Genomic DNA, 12,110 nt, shown 5'->3' with positions numbered 1-12,110 from the left:
GGCAGGATTAGAACTGTAGTTCTATTCCATGGGCCAGCTTGGGGGTGGCCCATGGCTGGCAGAATGTTGTAGGAGGCCGTCCTGACTGAAAATGGGAGGCGGGGGCATACAAAGCCAATCCCACCCCATTTTAGCTGTCAGAGGCACTGTGGGCCAGTCCTTTGCTTTTTCTAGGCCAGCCCCAAGGGCCAGATTTAAGCACCCCTGTTGTAGAGAAAGCAAGTGAAGACAAAGATACTGGACAATTGAAACTTTTGCTAAGTTTCAATTGCTAATAAAATGATATCAAGTAAAAATGTTAATTTTTCTAGTTATTTTAAAATTATTTATACAGAAAGAAAACCAAGACTTTCATGATAGTTTAGAAACACATAAAATGTTATCTGCAAGTCATATTACTCCTATGTCATAATGTGATTGCTACCCACAAAATTTATTTTTAAAAAAGCTTCATTATGAATTATGATTTAAAGATTTCCAAATTTTGTTCAACAAAATCATGATTTGCCTATTGTACCTCTTCATGTATGTTAATTAGAATGTTCTCTACTTTCAAAAATTTCACTGCAATTTGGAAGGTAAAAGATATATAAATAAAAATCTGGATAGTTAAATGTCAAACTGAACAGTACAGACATTATATAACATAGATACATTCAAAAAGCATAAATATAGATCTCATTGTTCAGATGCCGAAAGTGGTAAATGATATGACTACTGATTTCCTATTATGTTCTCCAGGTGTAATGAGTAGGCCAGGGCACATGTTTAGATGTTGAAATATATCAAACTATACATAAAAATCAATTATACAGAATTACTAAGAAGCCAAGGCAAATTATAAAACTTGCAAAATATTAATTATTGGACATGGAATACTCCACATTTCTTATAAAGCTCATAATTAGAAGGCTAAATTCAAAGTTAATTTTTTATCTTCAGAAGTGTAAAACGACATGTTCCCAGTATGCCACTTATACCATTATTCAGTAACAAACATCATCCCATGGGCTGGAAGGCAGGCCTTCTCAAGTAATACTCACCCCACTATGGAACATGCTTAATTAACCTAGCAGTACAGTTAGTTCAAAGCCTCCTTATTTTCTGGAAGATCTTGAAAATAATTTCATTTTAATATGAGTTTCACAATTGCAGGTGACCCTCTGACTGTACTTTGTGGAATTTAATATGTTTTAACAGGCTTGATGAAAACAATTTTCTCCAAGTTATGCACCACCTAGAATCTTTCTAATTGAGGTGGTCTACCAAGTAAAATAAATAAATAAATAAATAAATAAATAGATAGATAAATAGATAAATAAATAAATAAATCCCCACCCCACCCGCAATTCGTTCTTATTATCCTGAATTAGAGAAGCTGAAGATATGGCTCAAAGGTATTGCCTGACTCAAGGCACTTACCTGCTATGGGAATCCCTCCTAGACCTGTGCTGTGTTGAGGTGGGAGATTTAAGTCCAAGAAATTACTATTTGAAGAGGGATTTGCTGTGTGGTTCAAGTGCATGATGTTATTGCGAGGGAAGGCCATCCAAGGATAGCGAGTTGCTTGGCCTGGAAAACTGAAGGAATTATAAACTGCTCGATGCTGTTGAAATTGTGGGAACCTCTGTGGCAAGACTGAAAATGTGCTATTGAGAGAATTGGCATTTGCGGGCGCAGCAGGATGCAGAAATCCAGATCCTGACCCTTTGGCAGTTGTAGTGTGTGCGGAAGGATTCTGAAGAGATGTTGGTGAGAGAGACGGTTGATCCTGAACTGACAGTTCCTTCTCAATCAGGTCTGCTAAGGCTTTGCGGGTGATATCAAAGGGATCAAATCCCAAGTCATCTTCTTGCTGTTTGGATGAACCAAATCCAAATGCTGCCTGCCAGTCTGTAGAGGAGGATACTGGGATGGTTTCTGAAGAGAGGAGAGATAAGTACCTTCTCAATCCACCGATATAAAACTATTTACAATTTTTAAATCTTTGGAGAGGGGTGGCATACAAGTCTAATAAATTAAATTAAAATTTATTTTCTTACCCTCATGGGATGTTGCAATGGTTGTGTGAAAAAAAACCATAAGTCACTTTTTTTTGGTGCCACTGTAACTTTGAACCATCATTAAAGATTTGGTTGTAAGTCAAGGACTTATTGCTCAGATGCTGAAAGTGGTAAATGATATGACTACTGATTTCCTACCTGTATCCTGAAATCAATCCTCTAAGCCAGGAGTAGGCAAAGTTGGCTCTTCTATGATTTGTGGACTTCAAATTCCTGAGCCAATCATGCTAGCTCAGGAATTCTGGTAGTTGAAGTCCACAAGTCATAGAAGAGCCAACTTTGCCTACCCCTGCTCTATGCTAATAAATGTATGCATCAATTTGTCAATTTGTCAATGTTGTTCATATAGAGCAAGGGTGTCAAACTGTTGGCCCATGGGCCAGATGCATTATACACAAGCAAGACCCACACTAGCTCTGCAAAGGAAAAAAATGTCGCAATATGTCATGATACATGACATGATGCAATTGAGTTTGACACCCATAATATAGAGAAAATCAGAGATTTATGTTTAAATATATTAGTGCCAGGTAGCAACGCCTATGATAATGATGGCAAATCTTTTTTTGCTCGGGGTGCCAAAAGAGTGCATGTGTGCACAATAGTGTGTGTGCCCTCCCTCGCACATGTGCACATAACCCCAACCCCCCCCCCTTGTCTCCCCATGCATGTGTGCAGGCCTCACTGAAGCCTCTGTACTTTCGGTAGGCCCATTGGGCCATTTTTTGTCCTCTCCAGGCTTCAGGAGGCTTTCCTGAACTTCTGGTAGGCCCCTTCGGTCTGTTTTTCACCATCCACAGGCTCTGGAGGCTTTCCTGAAGGCTGGGGAGGGCGAAAACATGCATGCTGCCAAGGTGATCTTTGGTCTCCCTCGCCCTCTGGAACGCCAAAACTCAACTGGCCAGCAGGCATGTGTGCACTGGAGATGACATAGGGCAACGCCTCACATGCCTCAGATATGACTCCACGTGTCACCTGTGGCACGTGTGCAATAGGTTCGCCCTCACAGGCCTATTTTTAAGGAAAATATTCTAACTGATCCTTCTGTTAAACTATACATCCATTCACAAGATGTGAAATTTTATTTTAAGAAAGTATCTGTTAATGTAAGAGGCAATGTTCATTTCTTTAATAAAGTTTATCATCACCCACACAGAAAATATTTACAAAAGTACAGTGGTACCTCTACTTAAGAACTTTTCTAGATAAGAACTGGGTGTTCAAGATTTTTTTGCCTCTTCTTAAGAACCATTTTCTATTTAAGAAGCCAAGCCCAGAAAAATTTCCCAGGAAATTTGAGAGCGGCACAAAGGCTCGGCCAGTTTGCTGCCGTTGCCCCTTTAATCCTGGCCATCTCGGGCTTTTCTGCTCTGCCAGAGGAACCTTTCGATGGAGCTTAAGGAGGCTTTGGCAGTCCAGAGTGAACGAAGCATTTTCCTTTCTCTGGGAGCTTGGAGAGGGAATAAACTTCTGCCAGTGCTCAGAGAAAAGAAACACTCCCTTCGCTCTGGGCAGCTGAGGAGTCACCACAGCGAAGGAAAGGCGGCGGCTACAAAGCGAGGGAAAGGAGAGGGGAGCCCTTCAGCATAGGAAGGAAGAGGCAGCAGCAGCCAGTGTATGGGAGGCCGGGTATTGGAGGTGCGTGCTCCTTCTCGCCGCCTCAGAGTCCCTCTTTTTTTAAAAAAAAGTTTTGGATTTTTTTGATTCCCCTCACCTCACCTTCTTCCTTCGGCAGTGACTCTCCTCTTCCTCTTCTTCTTCCTCCTCCTCCTCCCACCCAAATTCCGAGCTTTTATTTCGAGCCTTTATTTCTTTCCTAATGGGTTTGCACGCATTATTTGCTTTTATATTGATTCCTATGAGAAAAATTGCTTCTTCTTAAGAACGTTTCTACTTAAGAAACTGGTCACGGAACGAATTAGGTTCTTAAGTAGAGGTACCACTGTATTACCATGGCTTTTAATAAGTAATCATGATTTATTTTAAAGGTGAAAATCCAAACTACTATTTCAAATTACAATGTGCAAAGATTTATTAATAATTATTCTTCTATACATTATAATATCTTTATTTAACATATTTAGGGGGGGAAAACCCAATCTCCCTCATAGAGCAACTCTATATTACCTGATGTGAAGAGAGACTGTGGCTCTGGTGCCATGGGCCAGTCACTAGACGTCTGTGGGGAGCTGGGAAACGGGGGGAGTCCACTTGGAATTGGGTTGGGATGCCGAAAGTTGTCTGAGAAGAGGGACTGTGACTCTGTTATAGCTCCTTCAAATGGAGAACGTGCACTGTGATTGGATGAATTGATTGGGATGACTGAATTGGATTTTGATAAACCAGGAGGTGGTGATGGTGTGTCGCTATTTGATATCTGAGAGGAAAAGATCAAGCAAAATAAAATTCAGTTTTGTAAACTATGCTACAACCATCAAATAAAAAAAAATATTAGAGAGGATAATGTTATCAACATACTAGATAACCCGTGACCCATTGGATCATTGTTTTAGATATATTAGCTAAACAGAAAATGGAATGACCATGGGAGAACAAAACAAAACAAGTGACTTGCAACTTGCTGCTGGCTTCCTCGTGTACTTTTCTTGGGAAACAGGCAGGGAGTATTGGAAATGCACTAATGCAGTCACAACTTTGCCAAATTTCAATACCACAGAAAGGTCCTGGATTTTGGATTTATTTTGTAAGTTTGTCCATTTGAGGAATATAACTTCAAAAATTGTCCTATGATGCAGTTTTGCCCAATTGAAAGTTACAAACAATCAATCAAAATTTGGCAGCTGAGAAAAAAGTTTACCATATTTACTATCACTATATTTTTCGGAGTATAAGACCCACCTTTTTCGTCCCTAAAAGAGGCTGATAATTTGGGTGTGTCTTATACTTTGAATGTAGCTTTTTTCCAGCCCTAACTAGCTGCTAACGATCTTCCCAGCTCTTACCTTTCTCTTTCGTTGTTTCTCTCTGCTAAGAAAGTTTTCCAAACCCCGTCTTTGCAGGGTTTCCCTCCCACCATTCTCTACTTGTTTCAAATGTTTCTTTCCAGCCCTAACCAGGTGCTAACAATGTTCCCAGCTCTTACTGGCTTGCAAGCTCTTTCATTGTTACTCTCTGTAAAGAATGTTTTCCAAGCCCTAAGTCTTTGCATGGTTTTTTCCATTGCTCTACTTGCTCAGACTGTTTATTTCCAGGTGCTAATGATGTTCCCAGCTCTTACTGGCTTGCAAGCTCTTTCATTGTTACTCTCTCAGAATAATTTTTTTTAAGCCCTTCACCAGGGGATAAAATAATGTGCTGAAGCTGACCAGACTAAGTACGCTAGCCAGATGAATAACCTGGTAAGCAGTTTCCTTATTTTCCTCCCCCAAAACTAAGGTGCGTCTTATATTCTGAAAAATATGGTAGTTTATATACATAACATGGGTACTGATAAGGTTTTTTTTTAAAGTCCTAACCAGGGGATAAAATAATGTGCTGAAACTGACCAGACTAAGAATGCTAGCCAGATGAATATCTGTAAGCAGATTCTTTTCCCTATTTTCCTCCTCAAAAACTAAGGTGTGTCTTATACTCCAGTGCATCTTATACTCTGAAAAATACGGTAGTTTAAATTAAAGAGTTATACATTCCTACAAGCAGGCAGATCTCTCTTTGCCACATATGAGTTATAATTACAAAAATATGCAACTAACAAAATTAAGCACTCTTGTTTAGAAACTTACCTGTTGTAAGTTGTCACAATTTCCTATACTGAGAGAATCTGATGGCTTGTCAATAGAGCTAGAGAAAAGAAACAGTACTTAAGCAAATGGAAAATGATACAAAATTAGTTTAGAAATAAATTATAGGAAGTAAAATTTAATTTTTTACTATCTTAAAGTGAATGTTGTTTTGTTTATTAATAACTATTTTATATATCCATTTGCATGTTTGCTTTACTTTTGAATTCCATTAGGTTTACTTAATGAAAAATTCAATTAGATTCAATTAGAAATATTCTGCCTTAAAATTACAAAATATCCTGCACAAAATTAACAGAATAACTGAGTCGGAAGGGACATTGGAGGTCTTCTGCTCCAACCCCTGTTCAGGCAAGGAGCCCTATACCAGTGATGGCGAACCCTTTTTTTCCACATGCCAAAAGAGCGTGTGCACGCATTATCACACATGCATGAGTGCCCACACCTATAATTCAATGCCTGAGGAGGGAAAAAAGAAGCTTTCCCCACCTCCTGGAGGCCCACTGGAGGTCTTTTGGTGGGCCCAATAGACTTGTGTCTCACCCTCCCCAGGCTCCAAAGGCTTTCCTGGAACTGAGGGAAAGTAAAAACACCCGCCACCGCCACCCCGGAGGCTCTCTGAAAGCCAAAATTGCCCTCCCGGAGCCTCTGTGCAAGACAAAAATCAGCTAGCCAGCACACACATGCATGTTGGAGCTGAGCTAGGGCAACGGCTCATGTGCCAGCAGATATGGCTCCGCGTGCCAACTGTGGCACCTGTACCATAGGTTTGCCATCACTGCCCTATACCATTTTAGACAAATCGTTGTCCAATCTCTTCTTAAAAACTTCCAATCTTAGTGCATTCACAACTTCTGGAGGCAAATTGCTCCACTCATTAATTGTTCTAACTGTCAGGAAATTTCTCCTTAGTTCTAGGTTGCTTATCTCCTTGATTCTCCTTTGGGATTGGGCGGCATAGAAGTCAAATTAATTAATTAAATAAATAAATAAATAAATAAATTCCATTCATTGCTTCTTGTCCTCTTTAATTATTTAAACCTTATCTGTGATCAATTCCAGTTTAAAATATTAGAATAGAAATTTGCAGTATTTGCAAGCATTTTTTAATGTGATCTACAGATTAAATCAGGAATGGAATGACCTAGGTTGTAATCCCCTCTCAATCACATAAACTGCCAGAGTGACATTGGACTAGTAATTGTCTCTCAACCTCAATTTTGTTTTGGAAAAGCAGTCTTGAGCTCTTGAATGTCAGGTGAGATATCAGTCCAGTAAATAAATGAATGGAAAAGCTCTCAGTGTCACATTAATAAATACAATAACACTGGATTTCAGACTGATGGTTTATATTTAAAGCTCAAGAGATTCTAGTATTCAGATTAAAAATATACAGATTCGTTTGGAAGAGGTAGGAGGAATTGAAATTAATCCAAATCTCTTTAATAATTTATTTTAACAGAAAAGTTATATTTTTTAATGTGATGTCTCTTTCTAGCAATTATAGTCCCATGGTAGCACAATGATTAGAATGCAGCATTGCAGATGAACTCTGCCTATAGCTAGGAGTTTAATCCTGATAGGCTCAAGGTTGATTCATCCTTCCATCCTTCTGAGATTGGTAAAATGAGGACCCAGATTGTGGAGCAATACGTTGACAATGCAAACCATCGTAAATTACTGTGGAGCAGTATATAAATCTAAGTGTATTGCTATTTGGAACACTCAAGTAATCTGAGCAATTAAAACTGCCATTTACAAATTTACTCCACAGATAAATTAGCTTGAAAAACCACTATAACAGAAAGAATAAGGGAAGATCAATACAATACATGGATGATGCTGTAATTCATAAAAATAAGAGAAAGAGTGGTTTGAACCAGTTAGGTCAAATGCAGATAGTGAATCAAGTGAGCAAAAAAAGGTCAGTTACACATGCTGGAATTTGTGTTTTTAATTGGAATTAGGCTATACATATTTGCCTGTACAGACCTCTGCCACTAATACAAATTAATTTATCAGTAAACACTGATAAAAATACAAGATTTTTAACATTCATTTTCATGGCTATTCAGCAGAGTGGTATATAGCCTACTACATCGTTGATTTTGTAGAAGCTATAGATAAAGATACAAGATATATATCTTTTGCCATGTTAATTTATTAAGTTTAATACAATATGTCTAACTAGTGATGTTCAGATAACTAGTTAGACATATTGTATTAAACTTAATAAATTAACATGTTAAATTAACATGCCAAAAGATACAACTGTCTTCACATTATAATGTCAACTGCAGTAATTTACCAGAACCTAATTTAAGCTACAAGTACAACTAATATCAACCAGGAAATTCAGGCAATAGTAAAATTTCCATAAAGTAACAAATTAGTTACTAACAATACAGATGTTCCTTAAATCTTGTTGAGGATAGAACAATGTTATGGGTAATACCAATAATCTAGAGAAGTAGTGGAAAACTGCAACCAAGACAATGGGCAGAAAAATGAAATATCTGCCTGGGACAGAAAAGTAAATTGAGAAAGTGTCTCAGCCATGGCCTCCCTAGTTCTCATAAAAATAAAGGGAAAGTGAGGGAAATGCACTCAGACATATAAGATTCTATTACTATAACCTTATTATAAAAGTAGTATTTTATTATTTATTTATTTTTAAATAATAAAATAAAATAAAAAATAATTATTTTTATTATTGATCCCTACAAAAGTGGATAGCTGAGTTCCTGTCAAACAGGCAGCAAATAGTCAAAATAAGGAGCGTCCTACCAAACCGTGCACCAGCTAATAGTGGTGTTCCCCCAAGGCAGACTCTTAGGACCCACTCTCTTTCTAATTTACATAAATGACCTTTGCGATAGTATAAGTAGCTGTGTTCTCTTTGCTGATGAGGTAAAACTATTTAATACCACTGGCAATACTGCTGCCCTTCCAAATGACCTTGACTATGTGTCAGAATGGCCAAACAATTGGCAACTTCAAATCTCAACTAACAAATTCTTGCACATTGGCAACAAAATACAGATCACCAAATACTAGCTGGGTGGATACGACCTTGTAGATGATCCTCACCTTGTCAAGGCCTAGGAGTATTCATCTCAAATGATCTAAGCCTCAGAGTTCACTTTAACAGCACTACCAAAAGGCATTAAGAGTTGTTAACCTAATTTTGCAAAGCTTCTTCTCCAGTACAAAGTAAAGCATAGACCCATTCAAAAACTTGGTGAACTGAAGAAGCTTATTGGATGAGAATAGGCATCGTAATCTTACCTGAATGCCTCTTCTCATCCGGTGGAACTAGGGTTCGGAATGGGTTTGTCCTTAATCAATTATCTTGAGGATCGAGTCAGTCTCATTTGAATAATTGCTAGGATCCATATTGAGACACCCAGATCTGACAAACCTTAAAGACTAGACTTGAGTGTGGCGGCTTAGTGGTATCCTGTAAGCTGTGTGGACTCCCTTACTGTGGCTAGTTGCCAAGATATGAACAAGAAATAGTGTGTGATAGAGAAAAACAGAGGTAGAAAACAAGGGTGGGACTAAAGGCTGGGTTCCACTGGATGAGAAGAGATGTTCAGTTAAGATTACAACGCCTATTCTCCATCCTGGGGTGGAACCAACCTTCAGAATGGAATATACCAAAGAGGTCCCAGGGAGAGGTTAGTGTCCTATGCACTCAATGAGTGTCCAACACTTTTTGTAGTACTCTCCTGGTGAAGGCAGCGTCCGCAGATGCATAGGAGTCAATTTTGTAGTGACTGATAAACTGGGGAGCCCACATGGCTGCCCAACAGACCTAGAGATGCTGGCATCTGTTATCACTACTGTCCTGTGAGGTAACTGGAATGAGCTGCCTCTGGAGATGGCTGAGGAATTCCACCAGTAAAGAGATCTTTGAATAAGCGGAGGAAGTTGGACTTTTATGGATGATATGCCCTGTCCCACTTTCTGGAAGGGTAAGAGGAACTATTGTAGTTAGTTTCCTTGTGTGTAGACGGGCCCAGGGAGTAACTGCAATGCAAGAAACCATCTTAACTAGGAGGGAAGATAAGGATTCTAGGGAGGACTTCTGTTCTTCCAGAACCTGAGTGACTAGCTGTCTGATACCAGCCTGCTGTTCAGGTAAGAGTCTGATAGAGCATGCTAGGGAATCAATGACTAATCCCAGGTGCTGGATGGAAGTGGAAGGAGTTAGGTGACTCTTCTAGATTAATGGAAAACCCATGATTCTGGAGGCAACCTATATTGATTTCAAGATGATTCTGGGCAAGATTCCTGGATGGGGCATGTACCAGTATGTCATCCAGGTAACAATGGATACGCAGTGTAATAGTGTGCAAGTGCGCTGCTTGGGTCAGCAGGATCTTGGTGAAGACTCTGGGGGCTGAGGACAGTCTGAAGGGAAGGGCTTTTCCAGGTCAGTGCTGACACGATCTTCCATTTTTTGTTGGTTTCCACTAATAGGTATTCCAGGGGTTCACCAAAAAGAGAACCTCCTGTGATGGGCCCTGTGACATGGATCTGCTTGCCATTTTCTAAGCCATTGTAATTGATGGGCACTACTGAGGATGCCATGGCCCTGGCAGTGAAATGTGAAGACTGCAGGGTAGAATCTGCCAGAAACTAGACCACTGCGAATACCTTGTTGAGGTCCTGCTGTGCTCTAACTTTGGTGGAAGGTATGTGATCCTGGATCTGAGTCAACCATGAGAGGATTGCCTGCGCAATAAAGACGATGTTGAAGAGGCCTGATGCAGATTGGTGAGTTTTAATCAATGCTGCTCGATGTGTTTGTCCTCTGATTTCAGGACCTCCTCTACATTGCCTGGAATTGTTGTATAAGAATATAAACTCTGATCGGTGCATCTATTGCTGGTACAGAAAGTAATTCAGATAGGTTAGAGCCACGTTAAAAAATCTTTTGTTCTGAGAGGTGGATGACCCTGCTGAGGGAAGCAGCCCTCTGATTCTCCACTGCACCTACAGATAGTTGACTTTTTTAAAAAGTGGTTTTGCCTGATCACCCTGAGCTGTGGATGAAGATAAGGTAGGTAATGTGATAAAGCCTTGAATAACAATGATTTAAATAAATTGGGGAAAATAATCCACTCATTAAGGGCTGATCTGTGGGTAGACCCTCATCCTGACAGATTCCACCTGGAATCGTCTTCTTCCTGGATCTCTTCCCTGGATCCGCTGAGGCTTGATACCTCAGAAGTATCATCAGAACTGTGCCTATTGGCAAGGCGTCTCTTCCTAGAGGGATTCTTAATTTGCGCCTTGGATGAAGATGAGAAAGAGGTAGGTGTAGGAGATCTCTCCCCCAAGAAAGATTGAAGGCTAACAGAAAGATCCCATTGGAAGGCTTCTACCATTAGAGCATGGAGGTTGGCTGGATCAAAGGCTAGATGAGGGGATAACTGTGTTGTTGAGGGGGATAACTGTGTTGTTGAGGTCTGGCTAGGATCCACTGATTCTTGCTGAGTAAGCGGCTGAGTGGGCTGAACCTCCTGGGGATCTCCGATCTCTTGGGCTTCTGATCCATCCTATAGGTTCCCTTGTGTCCTGGGCATATCTGATCATTCTGATCCTGCTAGTAGCTGCTCTGGATTCTCCGTGGAGCTGTGAAATCTGCGCTGCCACCCTTGCTCTCTCACAGAACCTTTGTGAAGTTTTATGTCAGTGTGCCTCCGCCTGGGCTAAGGCCCTCAAGGGGACCTTGCGTGCCCTATGGGACCTGGAAGAAGATGGGACTGAACGGGAGGGAAACTGATCTGGTGAAGACATTTGGTCTTGTTCTGAAGATTCCCGTCTGTCTTCCTGCCCCTCTTTGCATTATGGTCCTTGTAGTCATGCCCTCTAGTGATATAGGTTCGTTGTAGGCCCCTCCCCCAAGTATGCCTCCAAAATGTTAGCCTCCTTATATGCCTCCTCTATTGCTGTGTGGCCTCCATGAAATCTGGCACATTTTGGCCTGCAATTGCGCTCGTGCACCACTCTCTCCCCCCACCTGGGCCTCCAATATGGCTTAGGTGTGATGGGCTGGCGCTGGTGCTGAAATAGGCTGTTCTGGGGCTGGGAGGCAATCTTATATGCAGTGAATCTGTCTTCTCCTCTAGACAAGTGCCACGGACTGACCCCAGCAGTGCTCCCCTTCCTACAAGTTGCAGTCAGGATACCGAAGAGCAGATACAATTTGTTCGCCGCGAACTAATCCTTTGTCTCCCTGCTGCAGGGTGCCTGGCTCTTCTAGCATGTGTCCAGA

At 40.5% G+C, this 12,110-nt stretch overlaps 1 protein-coding gene across 15 annotated transcripts in view; it reads right to left on the bottom strand.

Moving 5' to 3' along the window:
* CNOT4 (CCR4-NOT transcription complex subunit 4) overlaps positions 1–12,110 on the bottom strand; it is an 82,791-nt gene that overhangs the window by 21,261 nt on the left and 49,420 nt on the right. For all 15 annotated transcript variants that reach the window (XM_070755938.1, XM_070755942.1, XM_070755936.1 and 12 more), the window contains 3 exons: positions 5,807–5,864; positions 4,191–4,440; positions 1,423–1,920 (listed from right to left, as the gene is read on the bottom strand). In XM_070755938.1, the coding sequence (XP_070612039.1) occupies positions 1,423–1,920; positions 4,191–4,440; positions 5,807–5,864 (806 nt within the window). The remainder of the gene's footprint in view (positions 1–1,422; positions 1,921–4,190; positions 4,441–5,806; positions 5,865–12,110) is intronic.

The sequence above is a fragment of the Erythrolamprus reginae genome, chromosome 6, assembly GCF_031021105.1.
Source record: "Erythrolamprus reginae isolate rEryReg1 chromosome 6, rEryReg1.hap1, whole genome shotgun sequence".
NCBI classification, from domain to species: domain Eukaryota; kingdom Metazoa; phylum Chordata; class Lepidosauria; order Squamata; family Dipsadidae; genus Erythrolamprus; species Erythrolamprus reginae.
This window is presented reverse-complemented; position numbering and strand designations above follow the sequence as displayed.